At 44.0% G+C, this 27262-nt stretch overlaps 2 protein-coding genes and 1 pseudogene across 11 annotated transcripts in view; 2 read left to right on the top strand and 1 right to left on the bottom strand.

Moving 5' to 3' along the window:
- The window catches only part of ENTPD5 (ectonucleoside triphosphate diphosphohydrolase 5 (inactive)), a 32015-nt gene extending 22599 nt beyond the window's left edge, over nt 1-9416 (top strand). For all 9 annotated transcript variants that reach the window (XM_036312716.1, XM_036312747.1, XM_036312737.1 and 6 more), the window contains 3 exons: nt 5106-5162; nt 5855-5970; nt 8992-9416. In XM_036312716.1, the coding sequence (XP_036168609.1) occupies nt 5106-5162; nt 5855-5970; nt 8992-9078 (260 nt within the window). In that variant the 3' untranslated portion in view covers nt 9079-9416. The remainder of the gene's footprint in view (nt 1-5105; nt 5163-5854; nt 5971-8991) is intronic.
- On the top strand, nt 4550-4660 carry LOC118662416 (annotated as a pseudogene).
- A 3256-nt stretch (nt 9417-12672) lies between the features above and the next one.
- On the bottom strand, nt 12673-27094 carry COQ6 (coenzyme Q6, monooxygenase). Of its 2 annotated transcripts, none has more exons than XM_036312688.1 (12): nt 26868-27094; nt 21312-21446; nt 19990-20048; nt 19592-19715; nt 17627-17757; nt 16819-16926; nt 16341-16403; nt 16038-16199; nt 13775-13977; nt 13582-13697; nt 13245-13411; nt 12673-12808 (listed from the first exon to the last, which is right to left on the bottom strand). In XM_036312688.1, exons 1-12 carry the CDS (start codon nt 27031-27033, stop codon nt 12779-12781), a joined length of 1464 nt encoding a protein of 487 aa, XP_036168581.1. In that variant the 5' UTR covers nt 27034-27094; the 3' UTR covers nt 12673-12778. The 2 variants fall into 2 exon arrangements, with proteins under 2 accessions (XP_036168581.1, XP_036168589.1); XM_036312696.1 differs by having other exon boundaries at nt 16038-16145; nt 26868-27093.
- Between the last annotated feature and the right edge of the window lie 168 nt (nt 27095-27262).

Genomic DNA, 27262 nt, shown 5'->3' with positions numbered 1-27262 from the left:
CAGTTTGCATATTACCCTTTTACTATATAGGATAGAGGCCTGGTGCAAGGGTGGGGGCCGGCTGGTTTGCCCTAAAGGGTGATCCGGATCAGGGTGGGGGTCCCGCTGGGGTGCCTGGCCAGCCTGGGTGAGGGGCTGAGGGCCGTTTTCAGGCAGCCACACCCACTACAGCAGTGGTTCTCAACCTTCTGGCTATTTAAATACAGTTCCTCATGTTGTGACCCAACCATAAAATTATTCTTGTTGCTACTTCATAACTGTAATGTTGCTACCATTATGAATTGTAATGTAAATATCTGATATGCAGGATGGTCTTAGGCGACCCCTGTGAAAGGGTCCTTCGACCGCCAAAGTGGTCGTGACCCACAGGTTGAGAACCGCTGCCTTACAGGGTGGCGGTCCCCACTGGGGTGCCTGGCCTGCCTGTGTTAGGGGCTGATGGCTGTTTGCAGTCTGGTCAAGCCCTCCAGTGGTGACCCTCACCCCATGGGGTGTGGCCAGTCTGGGTGAGGGGCTGAGGGCTGTTTTCAGGCTGGCCACACCACCTTCAGAGTGGGGGTCCCTACTGGGGTGACTAGCCAGCCTGGGTGAGGGGAAGATGGCCGTTTTCAGGCTGGCCACGACCCCCCCAACCACCCCACGAGCCAAGCTCCCAGCCTCTTCTTTTTTTCTTTTTTCTTTCTGGGATTTATCTTCTATAATTGAAACTTTGTAGCCTTCAGTGGAGCCCAGGGCCGTTCAGGAGGGAAGCTTGCCTGCTCGCTCCTGCTCTGTGGCCGCCCACCATCTTAGTTGGGTTAATTTGCATACTCAGTCCTGATTGGCTGGTGGGTATGGCTTGTGGGCGTGGCTTGAGCACAGCAGAGGGACAGTTAATTTGCATGTTTCTCTTTTATTATATAGGACTAGAGGCCCGGTGCACAAAAATTTGTGCACTCAGGGGGGAGGGGGCGTTCCTCAGCCCGGCCTGTGCCCTTCGCAGTCTGGGACCCCTCGGGTGATAACGACCTGCTGGCTTAGGCCTGCTCCCGAGTGGCAGAGGGCAGGCCCAATCCCTAGGTGCAGCCCCTGGTCGGGCTCAGAAGCAGGGCTGATTGGGGAGTTGGGGCGTTGCCCCGTCATGCACAGAGCAGGGCGGATTGGGAGGTTGTGATGCCACCCTCAGTCACGCTCAGGGTAGGGCCGATTGGGGGGTTAGGGCACCGCCCCCTGTCACACTCAAGGCAGGGTCGATGGGGAGGTTGCGGCGCCACCCCCTGTCACGCACAGAGCAGAGTCAATCAGGGGGTTGGGGCGCTGCCCCCTGTTACTCACAGAGCAGGGCCCATCAGGGGGGTTGGGGCTCTGTACCCTGTCATGCACAGAGCAGGGTCGATCAGGGGGTTGGGGAGCTCCCCTCTATCAGGCACAGAGCAGGGCTGATCAGGGGGTTGGGGCTCCTTCCCCTGTCATGAACAGAGCAGCCCGGATAGGGAGGTTGTGGCCCCGCCCCCTGTTATACACAGAGCCGCAGGGCAATCAGGGGGTTTGGGCGCTGCCCCCTGTCACGCTGATCCCGGTGCTGGGAGGCATATTACCCTTTTACTATATAGGATAGAGGCCTGGTGCACGGGTGGGGGCCGGCTGGTTTGCCCTGAAGGGTGTCCTGGATCAGGGTGGGGGTCCCCACTGGGGTGCCTGGCCAGCCTGGATGAGGGGATGATGGCTGTTTGCAGCTGGTCACACACCCTTCAGGGTGGGGGTCCCCACTGGGGTGCCTGGCCAGTCTGGTTGAGGGGCTGAGGGCTGTTTTCAGGCTGGCGTGTGACTGAAGCTCCCAACCGCTCCTTTTTTTCTTTTCTTTTTTTTTATTCTGGGCCAGCTTTAGCTCTGAGGCTTGGCTCCAGCTCTTAGGCCTCGCAGGCATCTGGTTTGTTTGGGCTCTATAATCGAAACACTGTTTCAACTCCAGCTCTGAGATCTCGGCTGGCTGAAAGCAGGTTTCTGGGGTTTTGTTTAGCTTCTATATTTGTAACAGTGTTTCAAACTGCAAGCTCAGAGGCCGGCAGCGGCAGGTGGGGAACGTTGGATTCCTCCGTCACTGAAGCAAGCAAGCCTCATGTTTGCTTTAAGCTGCCTGGCTGCCGGCCGCCATCTTGGCTGGCAGTTAATTTGCATATCGCCCTGATTAGTCAATGGGAAGGGTACCAGCGGTATGGCTAATTACCATGTTTCTCTTTTATTAGATTAGATGGTTGACATAATATTAGTTTCAGGTGTACAAAATAGTGATTCAACATTTATTTATATATATCTTACAAAGTGATCTCCCTGTAAGTCTAGTAATCATCTGTCACTGTGCAAAGTTCTTACAATATTGTTGACTATATTCCCTGTGTTGTACATTACATGCCAGGATCTATTTATTTATTTATTTATTTATTTTTCAGAATTTTTTTTTTTAATTAAATCTTTATTGTTCAGATTATTACATTTGTTCCTCTTTTTTTTCCCCCCATAACTCCCCTCCTCCCAGTTCCCGCCCCACCCTCCGCCCTCACTCCCCACCCACTGTCCTCATCCATAGGTGCACGATTTTTGTCCAGTCTCTTCCCGCATCTCCCACACCCCTTTCCCCCCCAGGAATAGTCAGTCCATTCTCTTTCTATGTCCCTGATTCTATTATAATCAACAGTTCATTCTGTTCATCAGATTATTTATTCACTTGATTCTTAGATTCACTTGTTGATAGATGCATATTTGTTGTTCATAATTTGTATCTTTACCTTTTTCTTCCTCTTCCTCTTCTTAAAGGATACCTTTCAGCATTTCATATAATCCTGGTTTGGTGGTGATGAACTCCTTTAGCTTTTCCTTATCTGTGAAGCTCTTTATCTGACCTTCAATTCTGAATGATAGCTTTGCTGGATAAAGTAATCTTGGTTGTAGGTTCTTGGTATTCATCACTTTGAATATTTCTTGCCACTCCCTTCTGGCCTGCAAAGTTTCTGTTGAGAAATCAGCTGACAGTCGTATGGGTATTCCCTTGTAGGTAACTGAGTTTCTTTCTCTTGCTGTTTTTAAGATTCTCTCTTTATCTTTTGCTCTTGGCATTTTAATGATGATGTGTCTTGGTGTGGTCCTCTTTGGATTCCTTTTGTTTGGGGTTCTCTGCGCTTCTTGGACCTGTAAGTCCATTTCTTTCACCAGGTGGGGGAAGTTTTCTGTCATTATTTCTTCAAATAGGTTTTCAATATCTTGCTCTCTCTCATCTTCTGGCACCCCTATAATTCTGATGTTGGTACGCTTGAAGCTGTCCCAGAGGCTCCTTACACTATGCTCGCATTTTTGGATTCTTTTTTCATTTTGCTTTTCCGGTTGGGTGTTTTTTGCTTCCTCGCATTTCAAATCATTGACTTGATTCTTGCGCTCCTCTGGTCTGCTGTTGGGAGTCTGTATAATATTCGTTATTTCAGTCCGTGTATGCTTAATTTCTAGTTGGTTCCCCAATATAAGATGGAGGGTCTTATTAGTTTTCTTGTAGATCTCATTAAGTTTATCGGCGGCTTCTAAACAGTTCTTGAGAGACCTCAAAAGTGTGGTTCTGAACTCTATATCTTCCATTGACAATTTTGTCCTGTTTCTTTGTCTCCGCATTTTGTTATGCTTCCTTGGTGCACCCCCTAGTGGTCTTTGTTCCCAGTCTTATAGTTAAATCTTAATTGTTGTAGCTAATTCCAGGGAGGGTTTGACCTCCAGGCCAAGTGGCTATGAGAGTCAGCTGTGTCAGCAGTGAGAGAACTTCTGTCCTCTAGGGAGGTGCTAATCTAGCCTTTGCCTGAGGCTATCCGGCAAATGCCTGTGTGCAGGGCTTGGGCGGGGCGGGTCGCACAGGATCAACAGGGTGGGCCGGAGAGAGCAGTTATGGCGGCTCTCAGTCCTGTCCCCAGGGGCTCTGCCTCTCTGAGTCCCAGCACCCGCTGCAAAGCTCAGAGAGAAAGCTGCACTCGCTCTGACCAAAGCCAGACAGTCCTGCTTCTCCCGCTTGAGTCTGGATCCCTAAAGACTCGCCCGTATCTGGAGCTCAGATTCTGCGACTCCCTCCCGATTGAAAACGCCAACCGCGCCCTCCGCCGCCAGCCCGCTCCGCGCACTCCGCACCTCAGAATTTGACTTCAGCACTGCGCCTCCTCTGAGTGTCTGTATGCGTTTCTCTTTCCTCCTAGTTGTAGGACTTCCACTCAGCCAGCGTTCCTGTGGTTCTGGGTGATGTCCCTTCCGTTTTTTGGTTTCACTTTTGAAGTAGTTGTTCAAAGCAGCAAACTCCGGCGTTAACCTATGCCGCCATCTTGGTTCTCCCCAATTTATTTTATACTGGAGGTTGGTGCCTCTTAGTCCCCTTTACCTTTTTTGCCCATCCTTCCATCCCTCTCCCCTCTGGCAACCATCAGTTTATTCTTTATATTTGTGAGTCTGTTTCATTTTGTTTGTTTTGTTTTTTAGAGTCCACATATAAGTGAAATCATACAGTTTTTGTCTCCTGACTTATTCCATTCAGCATAAAATGTGCATATTTTAAAGTGTACAGGTAGTTCATAAGTGTGATGATTGGGTATTCACACTCTTTTGTGAGATGTGCCTCCCTCAAACCTTGTTACATCAGCACATTACCCGTGTGACGTGGAAAAATGTATACTTTGCTAATTTTGACATACACCCCTGAAACCATTACCAAATTCAATATTTAAAACCATATATATTACCCTAAAGTTTCCTCCTTCCCCTTTTTAACTTTTTTTTATCACAGTAGTAATGTTTTTGTTTAGCTATGATGATGTATGTATGGAATCTGTCATGGCCTGAGATATGAATTGATTTTCTATTTTCTAATGTGTTTTTGCAAATGAATCAAATTTTTATTGTGGTTAAATGCATATAACATAAAATAGATTATAAATAAACAGACTGCATAGATTATTTTGTATGAATATCATGTATATTTAATCTATTCTCTAATGTTGGGAATTTTATTTCCTGTTTTTCTTTATTACAAATCTCACTAGGATGAATTTTCTTATGTTTCTTTGACACTTTTTGACATCAGCTACTCTTCTGCTTCATTCCAGATTATGAAAAGGGGGGTATTTTAAAAGTTGAAGACTTTGAAAGAAAAGCAAAGGAAGGTAAGTGTCAGTGGCAGCCCTTAACAGTGAGTCTGAGAGGCTCTGCAAAGTCCAGGGACCTTAACTTGTCCCGACGTTCCACAGCCAGCAGGAAGCCTCTCAGAGGCTGGTTTTCTGTCCTTGCCAGGAACTTAAAGCATAAGTGGCATAGAAAAATGTGAGAATAGAAGAGGCTTTAGGAAGATGGTGAAAACCTGCTCTTCTACATTTCTGGTGTGTGCTTTTTAGTTGAAATAGTGTTATTAATGCTAATGAAACATCAAACACCAAAATATATGGGAAATAGCCACAGAGGTTTCCTGGAAAGAGTCCATTGAAAACATAAATAATCTTATCCAGTGTCCTCAAAGTAATGCTAACTGGTATTTCCCTGTCCTCAGGGCTTCAGCATTAATAATATATAAGGAATGTGGTTGAATTAAGCCCAAAGAATAGACATAGAAATTTAGCAAATAAACAAGGGCCCATGTAAATTTGAGTAGATAAGATATCACATCAGAAATCTGCACGTTCGTAAGAAGCTGCAGTCTTGTAGAGGCTGTCAGTGCACAGTTCTAGCCTCTAAGACTCCAGGGCATCAGCCAAATGGAGAATCCTGCTTTGCTTATTCCAAGTCTATATTTAGAGAAAATTACACACCGCTCAGTTGGCTGCAAACTTGAATTCTACTCTTTACTCTCTCTCCCCTTCAGTGTGTGACAACTTGGAAAATTTCACCTCAGGCAGTCCTTTCCTGTGCATGGATCTCAGCTACATCACAGCCTTGTTGAAGGATGGCTTTGGCTTTGCAGACAGCACCGTCTTACAGGCAAGAGAGAGGGCAGAGGAATCTCATAACAGACTTCTTATTTGGGAGTTGGGAAGAAAGAGTTAAGAGTGACTATAGGTGGAATTATGAGGATTTTTATTCGGGCTATGGACAAGCACTGTGCAAGACACTATGAGTGTGGGAAATTACCTCGATGCAAAGGCAGTTTCTAAATATGTTACCAGGAAAGCTATCCTAGAGGTCACAGAGCAGAAGGCTTGCATCCAAATGAAGATGCCCAGGCCCCATGGTTTATTAAATCAATTTTGAAACTCAGGACAAGAAGCAACAGGAAAGAAATGGGACAGGTGAACACAGTGTAGGGTGCAAGCAGGTTGGAAGTGCCACACTTCCTGAATTCTGGGTATGTATGTCCTACCTCCCTCTGCTGCTGCTGACAGTGTGGTTGGTTGCAAGTACTAGACCTGAAGTTTAATCAAGGGGGCACAAGGACAGAGGTGCCTGGAGCCATTGCACAAATTTCCACTGTTTGGAGAGGCATAGGGGCAAGTACATTATCTGGTAATATTAGCGTACTCAGCCCAATAAATGGTCTTATTTGGCAGAGGACATGAGGGACCAAAAGGGTGTCACAAACAAGTGGCTTAAGACCTCATGAATGTTGAATGCCTGTGTGTATGTAGTATGTCATATATATTTGATATGTGTCTTGTATATTTAGTGCCTCTTGAATCTTGGGTCCCCCTTTATCTTCCTGTCTCTGTCCACCTGTTCCAGAATAGGCAGGCTCAACATTGTAGTAACTTATTTATTTATTCTAAACACATCTTATATCTTTTATCCATCCCATTTTCTGGTCTTCAGTACAATAATTAAATAATTGCACATATGTTTATGTCAATGAAAGAATGTCCAGCGTTAGAAAAAGCCTTATAAGAGTTTATTTGAGCCAAACTGACAACCATTGCTGGGAAGCAAAATCTCAGTGGATTGGGAAAATGCTCCAGAGAATGGCAGTTTGCAGTTTATTTTATACATTAGAATCAAAGGAGATATAAGGGGGTTACATGAAATCCTTTTGGTGGTAGATTAGGGAGGTGGGAGAAAGCAAAGTGGAGAAATCTCTGAGATTAGATAAAAAGTAAAACACAGAGATGCATCTTATACATCGGTGGGTACAGGATAGTAAATATTTACGGGACACCGAATGGCACGTGGGCAACAATACAACAGTGTGGTCTCGTGCTCTGGTGCGGGTGGTTGTGCCTTCGAGGGGTCTGGAAAAGAAAATTACCCTGACATTTCAAAGGTATGTTATCTTAGATGCACAAAGAAAATAGACAATTTCAAAGGTAAAGGTTGACCTTTCTCAAGGAAGCTACAGGCCTAGGACATGACTACCCACCCTGACCCACTTTTCGTTAGGATTTTTTATGTTCAGACCACCTTGAGCTTGTCAGGTTTACTATGTGACCCTTTTTCATCCACAGTTACAAGGATGGGTAAGATGTAGTCTTTGTCCTCAGATATCATGTAGTCTATTAAAGGAGATGGCACAAGGCAGCTTTGAACTTTGGGGTCTAGTACGTAGACTGTATTCTTTTTGAGCCTCCTCCCCCCTCCTTGTGCCATTTCCCCTTCCTGTTTCATCAGTTCCGGATGAGTTTATATTATCCAATTTGTTGGGTTATACAGATGTCATAAACTCATTCGTACTAAGGTACTTGAACTTCATGTGTTTTGCCTGCCAAGAGCTTCAGCATTTAAAGTGCTTAAGACAGAAGAGTTACCTGCCAGTACATTAGTATAGTGGTGTTTAAAGCATGGGCTTTGTTGTCCGTCATATCTGGATTCAAGTTCTGATTCTGCAAGCTTGCTGGCTCTGTGACCTTAGATGATTTACTTCCTCTCTAATTTTTAGGTTCTTCACCCAAAGCACAGGTATCCTTTGAGTTCCTATTTTATAAGATTGTTATGAAAATTGAGATAATGCCTGTGAAACACATTACCTGGCACATAGTGTAAGTTATTAGTATTGGTGTCGCTAGTAGTATAGACAGTTGGGGAGAGATTTGTGGATTAGAGAGGTCATCCTAAGCCCTTAGTACATAGTACTGAGTTAACAACTTTCTCTACTTAAGTAACAACTATAACCAAATCATGTAAGGACAAGTTTCTGCCATTTCCCCAGTCCTCAGAACAGAGGAGAGCATTTGACTGGGGGACACTCCCAGTTTGACTCAGGTATCTCAGACAAAACCTCAAGATGATCCACATGCCATTCTCCCAGTGTTTGGCACAGTGACTAGATTGGATTTCCTCAGGTCAACAAAGTATTGTGTCATAAAACTGAGTACTAGAAAGACAGACTAAAACCAATCCACTGGTTTCCAAACTTGTGTGCATGTGTGTGGTGGTCTTTACTCAACAAAAGCTTATGCAGAATGCCAGTAACACTGGTATGTGGAGTATCTGACTGAAGCAGAGGTACAGGGCCTGGGACTCCTCACCAGGTGGCCCCCCTTTCTCTTTGAAGCACTTCCAAGGAACCCTCAGGATTCTGAAGAAAACAATTTGATAAATACTAACTGAATCCCTTTTATGTAGTTGAGAAATTGGGGTCTAACATGGGGTCATGAACTAATTGAGGCTCAACCTGGCCTAGAATGCCTTAAAAACCTTAGATGGTTAATAGTGCTTAAGAAGCAGCAGTTACTTACAAAGTATGAGTGGGGAAGCTTTAGTATGTGCGTTCATACCTCTAACTCTATTCCCAACTCCTGTTATATCTAATTTCAGGATTAGGGAAAGAGTTCCAAAGGTCCTGTCGAAAGCCTGGGTGAGACCACTTTCTGGGCCAGAATATTCAGGGATCAGCTTGGCAAGGGGCCAGTAATAGGCCACGGCAGGAAGGAAACTTGCAGAAACGGGTTGTGGGGAGGCCTCCAGACTGGCTACGTCCAATTTGCCTTGGTTTGGCCATGTGGGTGATCTTTGCCCATGTCGTGCTTGCTAAAATTGAATGAAAATGTGAAGGCTTTTTTTTCTCCTCCCCAACAGCTCACAAAGAAAGTGAACAACATAGAGACAGGCTGGGCCTTGGGGGCCACCTTTCACTTGCTGCAGTCTCTGGGCATCTCCCACTGAGGCCACACCCTTCCTCTGAGGCCCGCATTTGCCAACAACCTTTTAACGGGAGAAGGAGACAAGACTCAGTCATGTTATGAGGCGGTCTGGAAACCACCTGGATTGAAACCCAGCAGCTGGCTTCATCAGGAGGAAGAGGTTTTTGTAGACAGCTCTTGCCCTTAAGTCTAGAGATTTGGGTTTAATTAATTTTACACATCTAATAGGAACTGGTACCTAACCATTCTGCTTGCACAGCTGGTACTAGAGTCTAAATTTTTGAGCATGCTTGTGTGTCACAGAGAGCCAAAAGGAATAGCTTTGGAACTTAACCAAAGAAAAATCTCATATCAACCCTTTGAGTGCCTCTTTCCTTTTGAACATTTTAAGTTTCCTCTTACATGCTAATCTTAGCTGACTGATTGCAATCCCATAGCCTGTCAACACCAGTATATTTTTCCTCCCTGCACATTGCCTTGTCCCACCCTTATCACACCCATCCACTCACTTGCCCAAAAGAGAGAGGAAAAAATACCTGGTTTTGTAATTCAAGAGGAAAGAAAGGTACCATCTCTGCAGTTGTGTGGTCCTGCTTTGTGCCAGCTCCAATCAGCCAGCTGAGAGCTGTCCTCTTAGCAGGAGAGCAACTCCTACCTGTACAGCCTTAAGAAAAGAGGCCCTCCAGTCTCTAAGGACATGTTTTGGGAGAGCGTGGCTGCCCTGTATAGGCCACCTTCTTTTAATCAACTTTTTATGTCAACCGTGAGGTGAATGAGCATGTCCGACCTTCTAGGAATGTGTTTATTCAGTGCCAGTGCCTCCTTCCAGGCTCTGTTTATAGTAATTTGTCATCCTGATCTTATTTCTTTGTATTTCGGAGAAGTGCATCTCTGCCCTTCTATTGGAGGATCCAGATTTTGGCCGTAGCTCCTTTCAGTTTGCCCTTTTATTGTTTATAGCAACATTTCCTCCTACCTGGCCCCTCATCATTTTAGCTACCGTCTCCTAAATTGTCTAGTTCCAGGGTCTCTGATACCCTTCTCGATGATAAGCTAACATTTTATTTTGCTGGCCATTTGGGCCCTCACACTGTGGATTCTCTTTTTGGGTTGGAATGCTCTGAGCCCTTCATTTTGTGAATTACTTCCCCTAAAATTCATTATCTCGTACTTTCCCATAGGCCCATCACCTGCTTCTTGTCTGCCCGCTCAGCGCCCTTGGGCTTGAAGGATCTTCCTGTTGGCTGGCTCTTTGACCTTGGCTCTTTACCCCCAGCTTCTTTCCAGCAGTTTGTATCTTCCACACTTGTAGCCATCACAGAAGCTTTCTTCTGGCTGTCTCACCAAAAATGTTATTAAACACCTGGCCCTCACAAGAGCTCCTTTTTTAAAGTTATTCCACTGAGTCAGTAAGTGGTTAACATCTGATGTGCAAGTAGCTAGCCAAATTTTATCTTTATCTCCCACATTTTAGTGTGTTGTTTGGTTTCTTTATTTCATTGTGGAATTTTTTCAGATTCTTCATACTGACTTTATTTTCTTTTTTCACACTGACTTTTATACCAAGGTCACCTTGATACCTATTGTCTTCCTCAAAAGAATGCTAATACGTCATACAATCTTTAGAGTTGGAAACAGCCCAAAGATAGAATCCAGCCTTCTAACTGTTGCAGAATCCCCTTAACATTTCTAAGTAGCTGTACTTAGCTTCTGGTTAGCATGTCTGGAGACAGCTCATTGCATTTGGGACAGCACTGATGTTAAACATCCCTTAATGTGGCGCTGCAGTCTCTCCTCTCAGTGGTCTTCTCTAATCGCTCCTTTCACAGCCTTTCCATCTCCTGAAGAAAATTCCTCCCGAGTCCTTTGTGGTCTCTCCTTTAATAGAACACTTGGCTTCTGGACCCCTTACCATTTTTGTCACACAGGTTGAGTGCTAGAACCAGTCATACACTAAATGTTGTTCCACATGATTAGGGAGAGACCAGTTTCTCTAGTAGAAACCAAGTGTTTTCCCCAAGAGGTAAGCTGTGTTCACTAAAGACTCCACCAGTTTGACGGTTGAGAGAGGCAAGATTCCCTGGTCTTTGTCATAGCTTGTCTGTGAAGATTTTCTTATGGACAGAGGCTGTTCAGACTCCTTTGGTCATCCCAAGTACCTCTAGAACTCTTGGATAGATGCATTAACTCCAGAAATGTGTTTACCTAAATTTTGATAATCTTGACTAGAACATCTGGAGAGAATTAACCAGTTTATCCATGTTAGGAGCAATATGGAATAAGAATTTTTATTTCTTAGAAAAAATGACTTGTCTATAATGTCCTTTTGCCCCTTAGTGTACCTTTTGGGCCTCTTATTGAGGAATCCTATAGTGGCTAATATTGCTGGTTAAGTTTCTTTTCTATAAATGTGTTTATATATTTCAAATACTTAGGACCTGGCCTGGCACATAGTAGATGTTGTGTGTTCACCATCATCATATGAAGAACATCCTCTGTGGTAACGGAGGGCCTTGTAAGATGTGCCTTAAAATTCTTCCTATTTTGCCTGATTTTATTTGCATACTTTTGGAGAGTCCATGTTCTTCTTTCCTGGGCTACCTTTCCAATTTTTGTGAAAGATGACCTCCCCCCCCCATTCAGTGGTGACCTTTCTGGACTCTGCTAGTAGTCATACAACTTTCACAGTAGTTGCCATCTTTCATTCTGGGCACATCTTTCCAGAGATTCCAGGAACATTTGTGACACTATCACTTTTTACTCTAGTATCTTATAAATTTTCTGCATTTGCCTGAAAAGCTCCCCTGTAGAAACATCTTTCTCATTCCTTCAGTAACTAAGCTAAACTAAACAGAATAGTTTAGCTTGGTTCAAAAGCAGACTGTTTCTTCTCATTTCATCAACAAATCAGACTTTTGGACAAAATTTTCTCTACAGTATACAAATCTAATGGGTCCCCAGATCTCTTCAAGAGGCATCTCTGGTTCTGCGAAGTGAGCTCTTCAAACACCCACAGCACCCCTACACCCATCAGCCACCAGGTCGCAACCAAATATGACAAATTCTGCTGCTAATCAGATTTTCCCTTTGACCTGGCTCCTGAAGTTCTCACACCTGTGCAATGAAACTATTTATTGTTTTGTCACTGAACAGACAGTGGTGTCCCAGAGAGGAACCATAAATAAAAGCGAAATCCGGTGCTGTGATAAGGAAGTAACAATGAGCAACAGATTTGGTTTTCTTTTTAGAAAGTCCAGTGCACCTACAACAAAGGTTAAAGCAATTTATTTTTAATTTTAAAACAGTAATTCTAACAAAAATTCATCAATTGAATATTTCTAATTCTTCTTTATCAAAAGATAATTGTATAGATTTATGACCAGCATTTAAAAAAAAACTATAGATCTTCTCTTTAGAAAGGATTGTTAACAAGTGAAAATGAATGAGATAGCACCTTAAGTTGTTTGAGTAATAAAAAGTTATTTTCAACAAAAATCATAATAGTCTTTCTTTGGGGTTTTTCTTGGCTTGGTTTATATACCCCTCCCCACAGCAAATTATCACTCATTATTTGGGTTCCACAGACCCCTTAAATAAAGGAGAAAAAGAAACTAGAGAATGCTAATATAAAGTCAGTTTATTAAATTAAATCTTGAAACTGTATGATGGCCTTGGGAAAAGATGTTTCTTTTTCTTCAATATAATCTGCAGAAGAGGAGCATTCATTTGCTTGCAAAGGCCATAATCTGTTCCTAAAGAGAAATGAAACAAAGTGAGTGATACCCTGACATTGTGAGAGGGCGGGTGAAGAAAATACTTTGAAGTATCCAAAGTGATTAAAGCAAAAACTCAGCAAAAGTCCCAGATAGATGCTCTTCACAAGAGTCCCTCCAAAGTGCCTTTCAATGGATGTTTCTCAGTAGAAAAAGCTGACCAAGCAGCAAAAGGAGTTGAAGCATCTTTATCTTTGAAAGCCCCTACTTGCTATTTTAAGCCCTTCCTTATCCTGTATAAAATTACTGCTTAGATAGGCCCTAGCACCAACAAGCCCAGCAAGGTCTTTTTTGCTCATTATTGGAGAAGATAAGAAGGATAATTTTACAGCCAAGAAAATTAATTCAAATTTAAGTCATTGGCAAAGTCATTCCTCGGTGACCAAGACTCTGAGAGCCATGAGCGACCTCTTACTTTGAGTGGAGATACTGCATTTGTGGCCTGCAAGCCCCACGTCCTGAGCAGCACAAGAGGGGTAGCACTGGTGGAATAGAGCCTTTTCAGCAGGTCAGTAGCAGCCAGAAGAGCAGTGTTGTGACGTTGTCGGTCTGTCTCATAACCTGTGAGGTGGCTCATGGAGCCTGGAGGAAAAAAGGAAAGTTACACCCTAACCCCATAGTGAAGTTTTCTTTCCAAGAAAAGCACACACACTTATGTCCACCACATCTGGCTACTGAGGGGCATTCAGGGGTCCTGATTTTCTCTAACTACATGACCCCTGGATACTTCTTTAAGGTACCGGAATCCTTACCCAAGTCTTTCCCATCGAAGGCTGCAGTTCTAAGGTGATGGACCAAGCTGGAGATATCCCCAAAGCCCATGTTGACACCTTGTCCTGCCAGTGGATGGACTCTGTGGGCTGCATCCCTGAGAATGAAGCAGCGTTTAGGTGTGGCCTCCAGCAGCAGAGTGAGAAGGGAATAGCTGCTCTGCCATCATCTTACCCGATGAGCGCCAGCCGAGGCCGGACGTACTCAGCAGCATGTCCCAACCCAAGAGGAAACAGTACGCGGCTTTTGGCGTCCACCTTGGCTACGCTTGGCGGCAGCTGGCGAGCTGAGACCTTAGTGGGCTTCAGAAAGGCAACGGCGTAGTGCAGCATGGTGCTGGCCGAGTCAACGAAGTCTGTGTGGTTAGCGTCACTCCACTGAGTAGCATCGGCCACAAAACAAAAGTGAAATTTCATCAGTGACTAGCAGGGAATTAAAATTAAACAAGGAAACTCTTTTTATAACCAAAGCCAAGGGCAATGGTACCTAACATGCCTAAAACAACCTAGACCCCCCAAGTGACAAGTCCCTCCAATAAAGGCAAAACACAGATTCCAGGTTGTAGGATCAAGCCAAATTGCTAAGTCCCAACCTCAATCACCTGCACCAGCCACAATGTAGCTCATCCTCTTGCCTCTGACACGCCCCTCTGCTTAGAATGCCCTCCCACTTAGACTTCACCAGGATCTCACCTCAGAGCACCTGAGGCTGTCAGCTTTTTATAAACCTTCCAAACTCGCCTGTGTGTGCTCACCTCTTTGTTCCCATAGCATCCTATGCATATTCTACCACTGTTCTGAAATTGTCATTTATGTACCTTTCTCCTCACTTGACTATGAGCTGCCCTAAAAGCAGGGACTGTGTCTATCACCAGACCGTTCTATGTAGAAGGCACTTGTAATTATCTATATAATAAAAGCCTAAGTGGAATGACCAGAACGACCGGTCACTATCATGTGCACTGACCACCAGGGGGCAGATGCTCAACGCAGGAGCTGCCCCCTGGTGGTCAGTGCGCTTCCACACGGGGAGCGCTGCTCAGCCAGAAGCCGGGCTCACAGCTGGCGAGCGAGGTAAGGAGCAGCGAGCAGGTGGGCAATAAGGAGTGAGGGGTTCTGGACTGCAAGAGGGTGCAGGCCGGGCTGAGGGACCCTCCCCCTCCCTAACCCCCCCCCCAAGTGCATGAATTTTGTGCACCAGGCCTCTAGTTGCTAAATGAATGTCCTACAGAGGCCTGTGCCAGGAATACTAGTATATGCTAAATGGCCCAGGGTGGGTAGCAGTTATCTTGGAAGCCACTTCAGTATGTTTAGTTCCTTTTACTGTTACTACCATACAGCAGTGAAACTTAAGTTCTTTGGTGTGAATTATTAGTGAAGTAGTGGATTTGGTAGTTAAAACCATAGACTTGAGGGAGAGCCTCATTTCAGAACCCAGCTTTGCACAAGAGATAGGATCTTGGGCAAGTTACCTATCTCTAAATGAGCATGTTAACAGTACCTACCTCAGAGAGTCACTGATTTAAATACATACATGCAGGTAAAACTCTTCCCCTGTACCTGGCACATAGTAAGCACTCGATAAATGTTACCAATTATCATATTAGTGAATTTAGATAAATGTAGCATTTGAACTTCAGAAATAATGTGCCATATTATCTAAAAGCCATATTACTCCAGAATCATTACTATTTGAGCACCTATAATGTATGAGGTATGCTGCAAGCATTTTACATAAAGTCTCTCATCTTAAGTCTTTAGACTTTTATTATTATTAACCTCTCAAAGGTTGGTGATAGTATTTCCATTTTTCAGGAGATTTACAGTTAGTACCAGTATTGAACCTATGTCTGTCTAAAGCAAGGGTGGGGAACCCTTTTTCTGCCAGGGGCCATTTGGATATTTACAACGTCATTTAAGGACCATACAAAATTATCAACTTAGAAATTAGCCTGCTGTTTGGTCAAACATTAACTAACTCACCCCTAATGCCTTGGCAGGGCCAGACCAAATGATTTTGCGGGCCTTACGTGGCCCATGGGCCGGACAATCCCCACCTCTGGTCTAAGACCCCCACTGAAATGTGATTAACCCCTCTCCAAAACATCCTGATGAATTAGGCTTCAAAGGTTCAGGTACCTGGGACCCAGTAGAGCTGCTCAAGATTACCTAAGAATTACAGCTTCAAAAGAGGCCAGTGCTAACTTCCACCCAGGCAGCTGTTGAATCAGCATAACAGCAGCCCATGACCCTCAAAAGAGCACACAAGTTACTGATTCCTATTGTTTGGATTCCCCTGAATGCCCTCCTCCACGTCATCCAGACCAAGCCTTTCAGTTATAAAAGGGCAGCTGGTTGGTTACTTCTTTTTCCTACTCAAACTGCCTTTCTGTATATACCCCTGCAACGCCTCATCAGGCAGACAAGTTGATACTCACAAAGGCGGAGTTAATGGCATCCACAAAGTTCTCCTCGTCCATGCTGACCAGCTCTGCTGCATGCTCATGGGATGTGGACCAGACCAAGGAACTCAAGGTGTCTGAGAGCTGTCTCAAAAGAACACCATCAGTACTGAGAGCTGAAACTTCTGTTCTTGGGCACTATCATGCATAAAGGCATGAAGGAGAAACGGAGCTAGCCGGGAGATACTTCACTTGGAACCTGAAAATGGCTGAGAGAAAATGAAGTCCTAAAAGGGAGGCTGGATGTGTTTAAGCAGACTAGCCAGACAGACGTCTTACCGGGAGCAGAGCGATGGGCCCTGAGGGAAGAAATCTCTGCCAAGCTACATTGTTTTCTGTGACCTGCAATAGAAAGGAGACCGGTTGTAGAAGCACACATATCAAACACCAGCAGGGCCCCCAGATGGTGGGCTCAGGGTCTTATTTTTTTTTTAAATCCTCACCTGGGGATATGTTTATTGATTTTAGAGGGAGAAGAAGGGAGAGAGAAAGGGACAGGAAAACATCCATGTGAGAAAGAAACATCCATCGGTTGCCTCTTATATGTGCCCCAACTAGGGATCAAACCCGCAACCTAGAATTTATATCCAGAATACATAAAGAACTCTGGCCTGGCCGATAAAGCTCAGGGGTTGAGAGTCAACCTATGAACCCCTATGATTCCCCTGACTGGAATTGAACCTGCCCTCTTTCGGTATACAGGACAATGTCCCAACCAACTGAACCATACTGGCCAGGGCTGGGCTCAGGCTCTTACCTCCGATAAATGCAGAGTAGCCACAACAGCAGACTGGTCGTAGTCCCAGCTGACATTCTGGATTCCAGCAGCTTGCCGTACTCCTGAGTTGTGACCATCTGCACCAATCTGCACAGAGACAAGAGCCAGCTAAGTCTTATAATCTTTGAGTAAATGAAACTGCTCCAGAAGTTTGTCTCTGCCTCCTAAAGATTTCTCTAGTTCTAACTGCTGGCAAGCCCATCTATGGCAGACAACTTTTTATCATGCCTGCCTCACTCACAGCTCTAAAGGGGTGGCTCTACATATGTGACCCCGGCCTCAGCTGGGGTCAGACCAAAGCTGGACATCTGACCCACAAGGTGCCAGCCACAGGTTAAACGCAGCCAAATTCCCTTGCTATTTAGACTAGAAAGCAACAGGCAGGCACCAGAGCTGAACAGTCCTGATGTAAGGTGAGGGAGGGCTGCCATGGAAAAGGGAAAGCTGATGAGCAGAGAGAGGAAAAATATAAGACACAAGGAGATGACTTACAGGACTCCTGGGAGGGAAAGAACAGCCTCAATTTCTGATACTCTGGTTCCTGTCTCTGTGAGGCCAGCTGTCCTTATTTCATGACCTAAGATGGTCCAGGAGATTTGGTCCTGTACAGGATTTACAACAAGACCATCTTAACTGGAGCTGGCTTACTGGGTACTGGTCTTTATAACCAAAAGCTTAGCCTAAAATGAACATCAACTGTAAGCTTAGATGGAAAACTAGAGGCCCTAGAATTGAGGCTACCATGTGGCTATGCAAGACCCCTGGCGAAACAAGAATCTTTAACTACCAACAATTTGGTCTGGAGGGTGCTGCCATCACCTAGGGTAACATGAACCCACGGGCTGGAGTCTGCCATGGAAATGGGAGAAGGCCAGGTAAAGCCGACTGCTTTGCTCCGGTAGAGAACAGTCACTCGGTCTAGGGAGGTCAGAAGAGAAAACACAAAACATTAGGAAGACGGCCCACACAGGCTTGAAGAAAAGCCATAACTAAACCTAAAGCAGGTCCCAGGACAGCTGTCTCTTGTCCTTTACTCCTAAACAAGAAAAGATCTAAAAAATCCTCATGTGACGGGTGCTACCGTCTGAGAGCTGATAAACAACAAAACCACAGGGATGAGTCAGTGTGAAAAATCCATCTCTCAGTGAATGGTCAGCCGACAGCAGGCACTCTTCCCCCCTGCTCTTCCAGTTCACTCTACGCTTAAATGGGCCCATGTGTGCTTTCAGAGTAAACAGCATGGAAATACCACGGGCTCAAACTTCTAGATTTCAGAACATTTTTCTTCCCCCTGGAAATCATTTTACTTCTCTGACCATAAAAATGATATGCTCACTGTAAAAGTCTGAACAAAAGAAAAGTTTAAAAGGGGGGTGGGGGGAACCACCCTCAGTCATGCCCTGAGACAACTACAGTTAAGGCTTTGCCATAGAGCTTACCAAACAATTTCCATACATGTTTATGTGGCGTGCACACCCTCACACACACAAGTGGGATCATGTGACATGTAATATTTTTCACCAATAGACTGTGGGACACGTTTCTAAGTTACTAAATATTAGGTCTAAATTATCTTTAAAAGATACACAGAAGCTCATTACATGGGTGAACTACTACCCATACCAAAAGCATTTCAGGTTGCTTCCAATTTTTTCTCTTTAGAATAACCCTGAAATACTTGCAAATCATATATTGAATAAGGAATTTATATCCAGAATACATAAAGAACTCTGGCCTGGCCGATATAGCTCAGGGGTTGAGGGTCGACCTATGAACCAAGAGGTCACGGTGCGATTCCTGATCAGGGCACATACCAGGGTTGCGGGCTCAATCCCCAGTTGGGAGGATACAGGAGGCAGCCGATCAATGATTCTCTCTCATCACTGATGTTTTTAGCTCTCTCTTCCTCTCTGAAATCAATTTTTTTTAAATTAAAAAAGAACTTCTATAACTCACAAAAAGACAAATAATCCAGTTTTTAAATGGGCAAAGGATTCTGAATACACCTTTCTCCAAAGACAAACAAATGACCAAAAAGCACATGAAAAGATACTCAACATTATTAGTCATCAGGGAAATACGATCCAAACTATAATGAGATACTATTCCAGTCACTGGGATAGCTATTTAAAAAAAAAAAGGAAGGGGGGGGGGGTAGGAGCCCTGGCCGAGTAGCTCAGTTGGTTAGAGCATCCTCCCAATATGCCAAGTTTATGAGTTTGATCCCTGGTCAGGGCACATACAAGGGAATACAACTGGCAATAAAAAAGAATAAAGTACTGACATGTTACAACATGAATACATCTTAAAAATACATTCCATAGGAGAAGTCAGACACCAAAGAATACATGTTTTATGAGTCTAACTCTATGAAATGTCCAGAACAGGCAAATCCCAAAAGACAGAAAGTAGAGTAGTGGTGCCAGGGGCTGGGGGTTGGATTGGGGAATATTATGAATGAGCTCCAGGTTTCCTCTGAGGTAATGGAAATATTCTAAAGTCATGTGATGATGGTGGCATAACTCTATAAATAAGAAAATCATTGAATTGTACACTTAAAATGGGTAAATTTTCTGGTGTGTAAATTATACCTGGGTAAAGCTGTAAAAGAAAAACCCTAAGTATCAGAATGTTTGTTTATGGTGCACATTCAGTATTTGTAAAAGGGATCCTTTCTTCCAGTGAGCCCAGAGTAATTCTAAAGAGTTCACCTTCCAGAGAATGAAAGGGAGATGGAGAGGTGGGGCCTCACCTGACACGGCCTCCAGCTGCTTCGTGAGGGCATGCATGATGACGTCGTTCTCCACTATATAGCCCATGTCATCCAGGTTATCCTTGTCGAACATGATCAGGGCCTCTGAGCAGGCGTCCCACACCTGGCAACACAAAGGGAGCGTCTGTATGACAACCCAAGGAAAAGGACACATCACTGCTTTCCCAAGTGACAGAGCAGAATGATCACAAACTGACAATCCCTCTGGCAGGACATAAGGTGAGAAGAAAATTCTCTTGGGAATGCTTTGCCCCACTTTCTTAGACGGAGTGTGGACACTGATTCTTGCCAAGTTCTCAGAAAACCTGGAGAATGTGGACTCTAATATCTTAACACAAGAGACCAAGGTATCTTGCCAAGAGTGATAAAGGAAGCACCTGCATTCGCCGAAAGGCTCTGTATCTCATGTTGCAGATGTGGTCCCAGGCACCGAAACCTACAAAAGAAAGGATCTATGTAGAGAGCAGAGCATCCTTCCTGGGCTCCCCTGTGTCCCTCCGTCCTGTTGTTAGAAGTTGTTCTCAGTGTTCTCCATAATAGAGAAATACTCTCCCCTTCTGTCCTGTTTGATGGCAGGAGCTACGCTACTCTGTTCCTCAGTTCAGATTACACAGTATGAACAAGACCCAGCTTTCATGATCAACAGGTCAAATCACATTGTAAAGTAGGGGAAATGAATAAGGAAATCTAAGCCATACTGTTCTTTTTTCTTTGCCATCCTATTGAAGTTATAAACTCTCTGAATAAAGACTACCTTTTGTTATCCCCATGGCACTGAAGAGATTCACTCATTGAGGAAATATTTACAGAGCACCTAAAATGTGACAAATACATTTCTAGGTACTGAGCAAAAAGTGGAAACCAAATGGACAAAGTCCCCACCTTTCTGCAGCTAACATTCTAATGTATTATTTGTAGTAAAAAACAAATACGTAATATAATGTCAGGTGGTAGTATTATGAAGAAAAATAAAGCAGTATAAGGGGCTAGAGCAGGGGTGGGCAAACTTGTTGACTCGAGGGCCACAATGGGTTCTTAAACTGGACCGGAGGGCCGGAACAAAAGCATGGATAGAGTGTTTGTGTGAACTAATATAAATTCAAAGTAAACATCATTACATAAAACGGTACGGTCTTTTTTTTTTTAGTTTTATTCATTTCAAACGGGCCGAATCCGGCCCGCGGGCCGTAGTTTGCCCACGGTTGGGCTACAGAGTAATACGAGAGTCTATTTTAGATAAGGTGGTTCCAGACAGGATAGTCTGAGTGATTAACATTTGGCAGAGACCTAAAGACAATTTGCTGACAGCTGCTCCTGTTTGCACATATCCATCTTCACCCCAAAAGCATTTATTACACAGGCTCCCTAGCTTCCTACAGGGCGGACTCTGGGAATGAAGAGGGTGGGGCTACTGGAAGTGAATGCTCATAATTAGTTCATATAGTTTTAGTTCCACTCATTTATAAGGACCCCACATCACAAATGAAGTCTATGTGATGGACCCACATGTCCCAAGGATGTCTTCCTCAGACTGGGAATTGGCACATTAACGATTTCAGAGGTCCGCATCTTCAACTACCTGCCAGACTCCAACCACACCTCTCTCTCCCACCCGCCTCAGCGAGCTCCCTCCGCCCAGATGCTCGGGGAGCCGAGAGAGACAGGAGATTGGTTCTATGAGGGAGGATGTTCTACTCACTGCTGAGAAGGGTTGCAGAGCCAGGGGAAATGGAGCTGACCCTGTTACTGTAAGTTTCTGGCAATTTCTCCAATACTTTCTTTGGACCTGCTTCTAGCAACAGGATTTTCTTATCATGAAAGTGAATATCATATCCTAAAACAAACAAACAAACAAAAACACACACACAAAAGAACAGGCAAAATTTTATATCATTTTAGGAAAATCAGAATTTATTTTTTCATTGCCAAGAGAAGCAACAATTAATTCCTGAACCCTTAGGTACAAATTTCTTACAAAGCACACAAAAAGGAAACGCTATGCGGAGTCCTAAACAATAACATATACCACCATTTCAGCCATGCGAGCCACCCTGCCAACTGCCGTAAGGTAGTATTTAGACACCAGATATTTCTAATCCTCAAAGAATAACATCACCGACAATTACAAATCCTGTTCAACAGAAAAATGTAGTTAATAAGCAAAATTCACTGTGGCGTCAAGATTAACTCAAGGATAAAGAATTAGTCTGTAAAAGGGGGTCAAAAATACATCAGTTGTGCCTGCAAATCTGATCCTAAAACATTGCAGAGGAAGTAAAAAGGGAACTTGGGCCCAGCTGGCGTGGCTCAGTGGTCGAGCATCGACCTATGAACCAGGAGGTTAGGGTTTGATTGCCGGTTAGGGCACATGCCCAGGTTGCAGGCTCCATCCACAATGTGGGGTGTACAGGAGGCAACCAATCAATGATTCTCTCTCATCATTGATGTTTCTACCTCTCTCTCCCTCTCCCTTCCTCTCTGAAATCAATAAAAAATTATTTAAAATAAAAAGGGGGGCGGGGGACTTGGGGATTCCATCACTGGGTGTCTGTAGCACATTACAGTCAGTCCCTCCAGTGTCTCAGAAAAAGACACAGGGCAAAAACATGCAGTGAGCTGCTGCTGCCAATAAAGGAGAAAAATATGTGATAGAATTGCCCGACCACCTCCCCCTACCCCGTTCCTCTAGGAGAGCTTCATCTCATTCCTCCTTTGATCAGTTATTTACAAATCTTTCTCCTTTGCTAGATTCTAAACTCCTAGGGGACAGGAATTATTTTCCCCTTATATTAATATCCCCAGCAGCAAATGCTGTTATCTCCTCAATCCATAAAGTAGATAATGTCTTCACAGAGATTTTTGTTAAACAAGAGACCAGGAAACTAACAGGAAAAGAATTAGATTTCCAAACACATTATAAGATATAGCCAAGTTTAATACTTTATTTTTTAGCTATTTAATGTAACATTTTAGAAAACTCATGTGTCAAAAACATATTAGAGAATTTACAAGTTTACAAATAACAATGTAAAAGGGAAATACAGATATTTCAAGCCTAGAACAGAAATTTGAGTTTGAAGAAAAATCAAGGAAAACATAAGCTGACTGATACGACAAGATGAAGAGCCATCTATCTAAAATCAAATGGGTGTGGAACTATAAAGTAAGGTCAGTCAGGATACCAACTACTGACAAGGCATTTTCTTTGGGATACCTGCCATGACGATCCGGGGAGACATCAGCACACACAAAATGCCAAGCAGGTAGTTCACTTGACTCAACAGGAGAAAACACCTCCCACTACACCTGCCTATGAAAGGTGTATAACACTGCACAAAAGTTAAGAGGTAAAGTTATTACAAGACAATTAAGCACTTCCCTGTGTTTCTCATTCTCAAAGTGTGGTCCTCAGATCTGCATCCATCCCCAGGGACACATGTAATAAAGGGCCTCACCTGGGCAAACTGAATCAGTTACTGGGGGTAGAACTGTAAACCCTCATTTCTAAAGTATCTCCCACAAACGGGCAACAGTGATTGTCCGTGAAGAGAACTGGGTGGCTAACAATAAAAAATGAAGTCTTACTTTATATGCTTTACTAGAGGCTCGTGTACGGACTTGTGGGGGAGCAGGAGGGTTCCTCAGCATGGCCTGCGGAGATCGGCCTAAACCAGCAGTCCAACGCTGCCTGCAGCTCCTGCTCATCCCTACACCGCTGTGCCTGCTGCCACCCCTCAGTAGGCTCACTGCCACTCCGCTGCGGTCTCCAGGCTGTGGCGGCCAGCCATGAGCTCTGAATCTGGCACCCCTTGGTCAGCTGAGCGGTGCTCCTGCTGTGGGAGCGCACTGACCACCAGGGGGCAGCTCCTGCAATTGAGCGTCTGCCCCCTGGTGATAAGTGCGCATCATAGCAACCGGTTGAACGGTCAAACGGTTGCTTAGGCTTTTTCTTTGTATTTCAAAATTCCTTTTGAATTTTACATATGTGCCTGTCTTAGTTTTTCAAAACCCAAAACAAAACAACCCAGATGATTCTTAAATGCACCTGAGAACCACTATTTTAATGCATTTATCAATAGGTACAACCAAAATAGCTGTCAGGGAGAAAGGGTATATACACAAAAATCTTTGCTTTTCCTAATTACTGGCTTTTGAGTGCAAATTATTTAAGTTTTCTTGAGCTTTAACTTCCTTACCTGCACAATCAACAATCAAGATTATTATGTAAAATGGACACATATGTAATACCCTTTGTAATACTTTAAGCAATAAATAAAAAAATTATGAAGATTAAATAAAAATGTATGTAGAATACTTTAAAATATGCCTATCCATAGCAAGTGCTTAATAATTGATAACTATGTTTTCTATAATTACTTTGAGACTCAAGCCCATCAGCTTATACATAGCATTGTTTCCCACCAGTTTCCTAGAAGAGGAACCACACTCTAATTCTCAAGTCAACAAACACTATTAGTGATCTTTGTGAGGCCAGAAAAATCAAACCTAATTTCTGAAAGTCACTGTACAGTTGTTAAAAGCAAACTTTCCTGAGTTTGGTGGCCTGGGTTTGAATTCAGATTCTGCTAGTGCCTGGTTATGAGACTCTGGTCCTTACTTAACCTTTGCCAGGCAACTTTTCTCATATAAGATATGAAAGTAATATCTACCTCACAGGGTAGTGAAGCAGCCAAAACTATAAATATGAAGCAAAGTTCTTACCTCACCTTATACACAAAGTTTAACTCAAAGTAGATGACAGGCTTAAATGTAAGAGCTAAAACTATAAAACTCTCAAATGAAAGCATAGGAGTGAATCTTCATGACTTTGGGTTAGGTAATGATTTCTTAGATATGACACCAAAAATATAAGTGGTGAAAGACTGGTAAGTTCAATTTCATCAAAATTAAAAACTTTTGACACTAGCCGGTTTGGCTCAGTGGTTAGAGTGTCAGCCTGCGGACTGAGGGTTGGGGGTTCAATTCCAGTCAAGGGCATGTACCTGGATTACAGGCTGGATCCTCACTCCCAGTCAGTCTGTGTGCAGGAGGCAACCAATCAATGTCTCTCTCACATCGATGTTTCTCTCTCTGTCTTTCCCCCTCCCTTCCACTCTAAAAATCAATGGAAAAAATATCCTCAGGTAAGGAGCAAAAAATAAAAAGTAAAAAACTTTTGGGCTTCAAAGGACACCATCAAGAAAGTGAAAACACAACCCACAAAATGGGAGAAAATATTTGCAAATCATTTATCTGACAAGGGATGTGTACTGAGAATTCATGAAAAACTCTTACAACTCAAAAATAAAGACAAATAGTTCAAATGGGCAAAAACTGTAACAGGCATTTCCCCAAAAGATATACAAATGACCAATAAGCATATGAAAGATGCTTTATGGAGCATTAGTCTTTATGGGGATACAACTCAAAACCAGGATATACCACTTCACACCCAATGGAAAGACTAAAAACAAAAAAACATTAACAAGTGTCCAGGATGTAGAAAAATTGGACCACTCCTATATATATATATATTTTTTTTAATATATCTTATTGATTTTTTACAGAGAGGAAGGGAGAGAGATAGAGAGTTAGAAACATCGATGAGAGAGAAACATCGATCAGCTGTCTCCTGCACATCTCCTACTGGGGATATGCCCGCAACCCAGGTACATGCCCCTGACCGGAATCGAACCTGGAACCTCTCAGTCCGCAGGCCGATGCTCTATCCACTGAGCCAAACCGGTTTCGGCAGGACCACTCCTATACTGCTGGTAGGAATGAAAAATGGTGCAACCAGTTTGGAACACTGTTTGGCCGAATTACCATATGACCCAGCAATTCCACTCCTAGGAATCTATTTAAGATAACCAAAAATATGTTTACACAAAAGCGTATACACAAAATCATTCACCACTTAATGAATGAACAAAACGTATTATATCCACACAATGGAATATTACTCAGCCATAAAATGAATGAAGTATTGGCACATGATACAGCCGATGAACCTTGAGAACATTAAGTAGATTTCATGTAGATGGAAATGTCCAGTGAAAGCAAATCTACAGACAGAAAAATACAGGAGTGGTTGCCTAGAGCAGTGATTTGCAACCAGTGGTGCTGCAGGAATTTTTAAAACATGTAATCCCTGACTAGTCAGGGGCACTGACCTCTTTCCCTTGTCAAATTCAAAAATGGCAATTGCCAACACAATAGCCGTTAGTGTGAATGAATCAAAATTATAACTATTTATACCTATTTTTTGTCAGATCGGCAAAAAATACATGCTTTGTAATTTCAGTAATTAGTTTATGTGTGCCATGAGATGAAAGCCATTGAAAAATCACTGGCCTAGAGCTAAGATTGGGGGGAAATGGGCAGTGGCTGCCAATGAGTTCAGATTTCTTTTGGAGGTAATAAACATGTTCCAAAATGTGTCGTGATGGCTGCACAGTTGTGTGAGTACACAAAAAAACACGCACATTAAATTGTATGCTTCAAATGGGTGGACTTTAACTCTGGCCCCGTAGCTCAGTGTGTTACAGTGTCCCATTCACCAAGGTTGCGGTTCCATCCAAACAATCAACCAATGAATGCAAAAATAAGTGGGACAACAAATCCATGTTTCTCTCTCTCTCTCAAATCCGTCAATAAATAAAATAGTGGTAAATGGGTGAAATTTATGGTATGCAAATTATATTTCAATGAAGCTGTTAAAACACACACACACACACACACACACACACAGAAAGAGGAAAGAGGAGGAGAGGGAGGGGGAGGGGGAAAACACCCTAGCCCAATGCAACAATGCCTGGCTGCTTCCAGTTTTGCCCATAGCTAAACAACCCTGAGCAGGTCTACACTGAGTGGCCAGATTATTATGGCCACCCCATCAGTACTTCCAAAAATACTGAATACTGAAAACTCCCTAAGCAAATACTCTCAAGGTTTTATTATTATTACTTGCATAACTAATTCACTTCATTGTACTGATGGGGTGGTCATAATAATCTGGCCACTCAGTGTATTTCCCTTCAGGTTGGAAGGACTCCTAAGGTACCTCCCACTTTTGACCCTTCGGCACCCGAAGAACCAAACGCTTGCCCTGGGGCCCTGGGGATCCTCTGGGGGAGGGAAGGGGCCGCAAGATCCGCAACGCTCAGACTTTGGGAAAACAGTGCCCGAACTCCCAGGGTCCCCACCGCTCCACGGCCCCTCTCCCCCACACGGCTGGCCTTGGAGATGCGCTTACCCAAGGCACAGGCCATGGCGGCGCCCACCAGGCCTCCACCTGACACCACCACATCGTACACGGTGTCTGCCGCGGCACCGGCCCACCTCCGACAGGAGACTAGCGGGCCTCTGCGGGCAGCCGCACGTGCAGCCCCGACCCGGCTCCCAGCCAACAGAGCCGCCATGGTGCAGACTCGCTCCCTCCTCGGCACCCCGCTAGGCCCGCCTTCGGTAGCACTTCCAGAGCAGAGCCCTCCAATCACTTGCCGCCTCAGCCTCCCGGCCTCCGAACCGGAAATAGGACGTGAAAGGGAATAGCCAATCGGAGAACAAGCCTTACCTCGTTGGGCGGGATGGATTGGAGGCTCCCTGGTAGGGGACTGGTTCAAGCATCCGCCGGGGAGCCAATCAGAG

This window comes from Myotis myotis, unplaced genomic scaffold (assembly GCF_014108235.1).
Source record: "Myotis myotis isolate mMyoMyo1 unplaced genomic scaffold, mMyoMyo1.p scaffold_m19_p_1, whole genome shotgun sequence".
Lineage (NCBI taxonomy): Eukaryota > Metazoa > Chordata > Mammalia > Chiroptera > Vespertilionidae > Myotis > Myotis myotis.
This window is presented reverse-complemented; position numbering and strand designations above follow the sequence as displayed.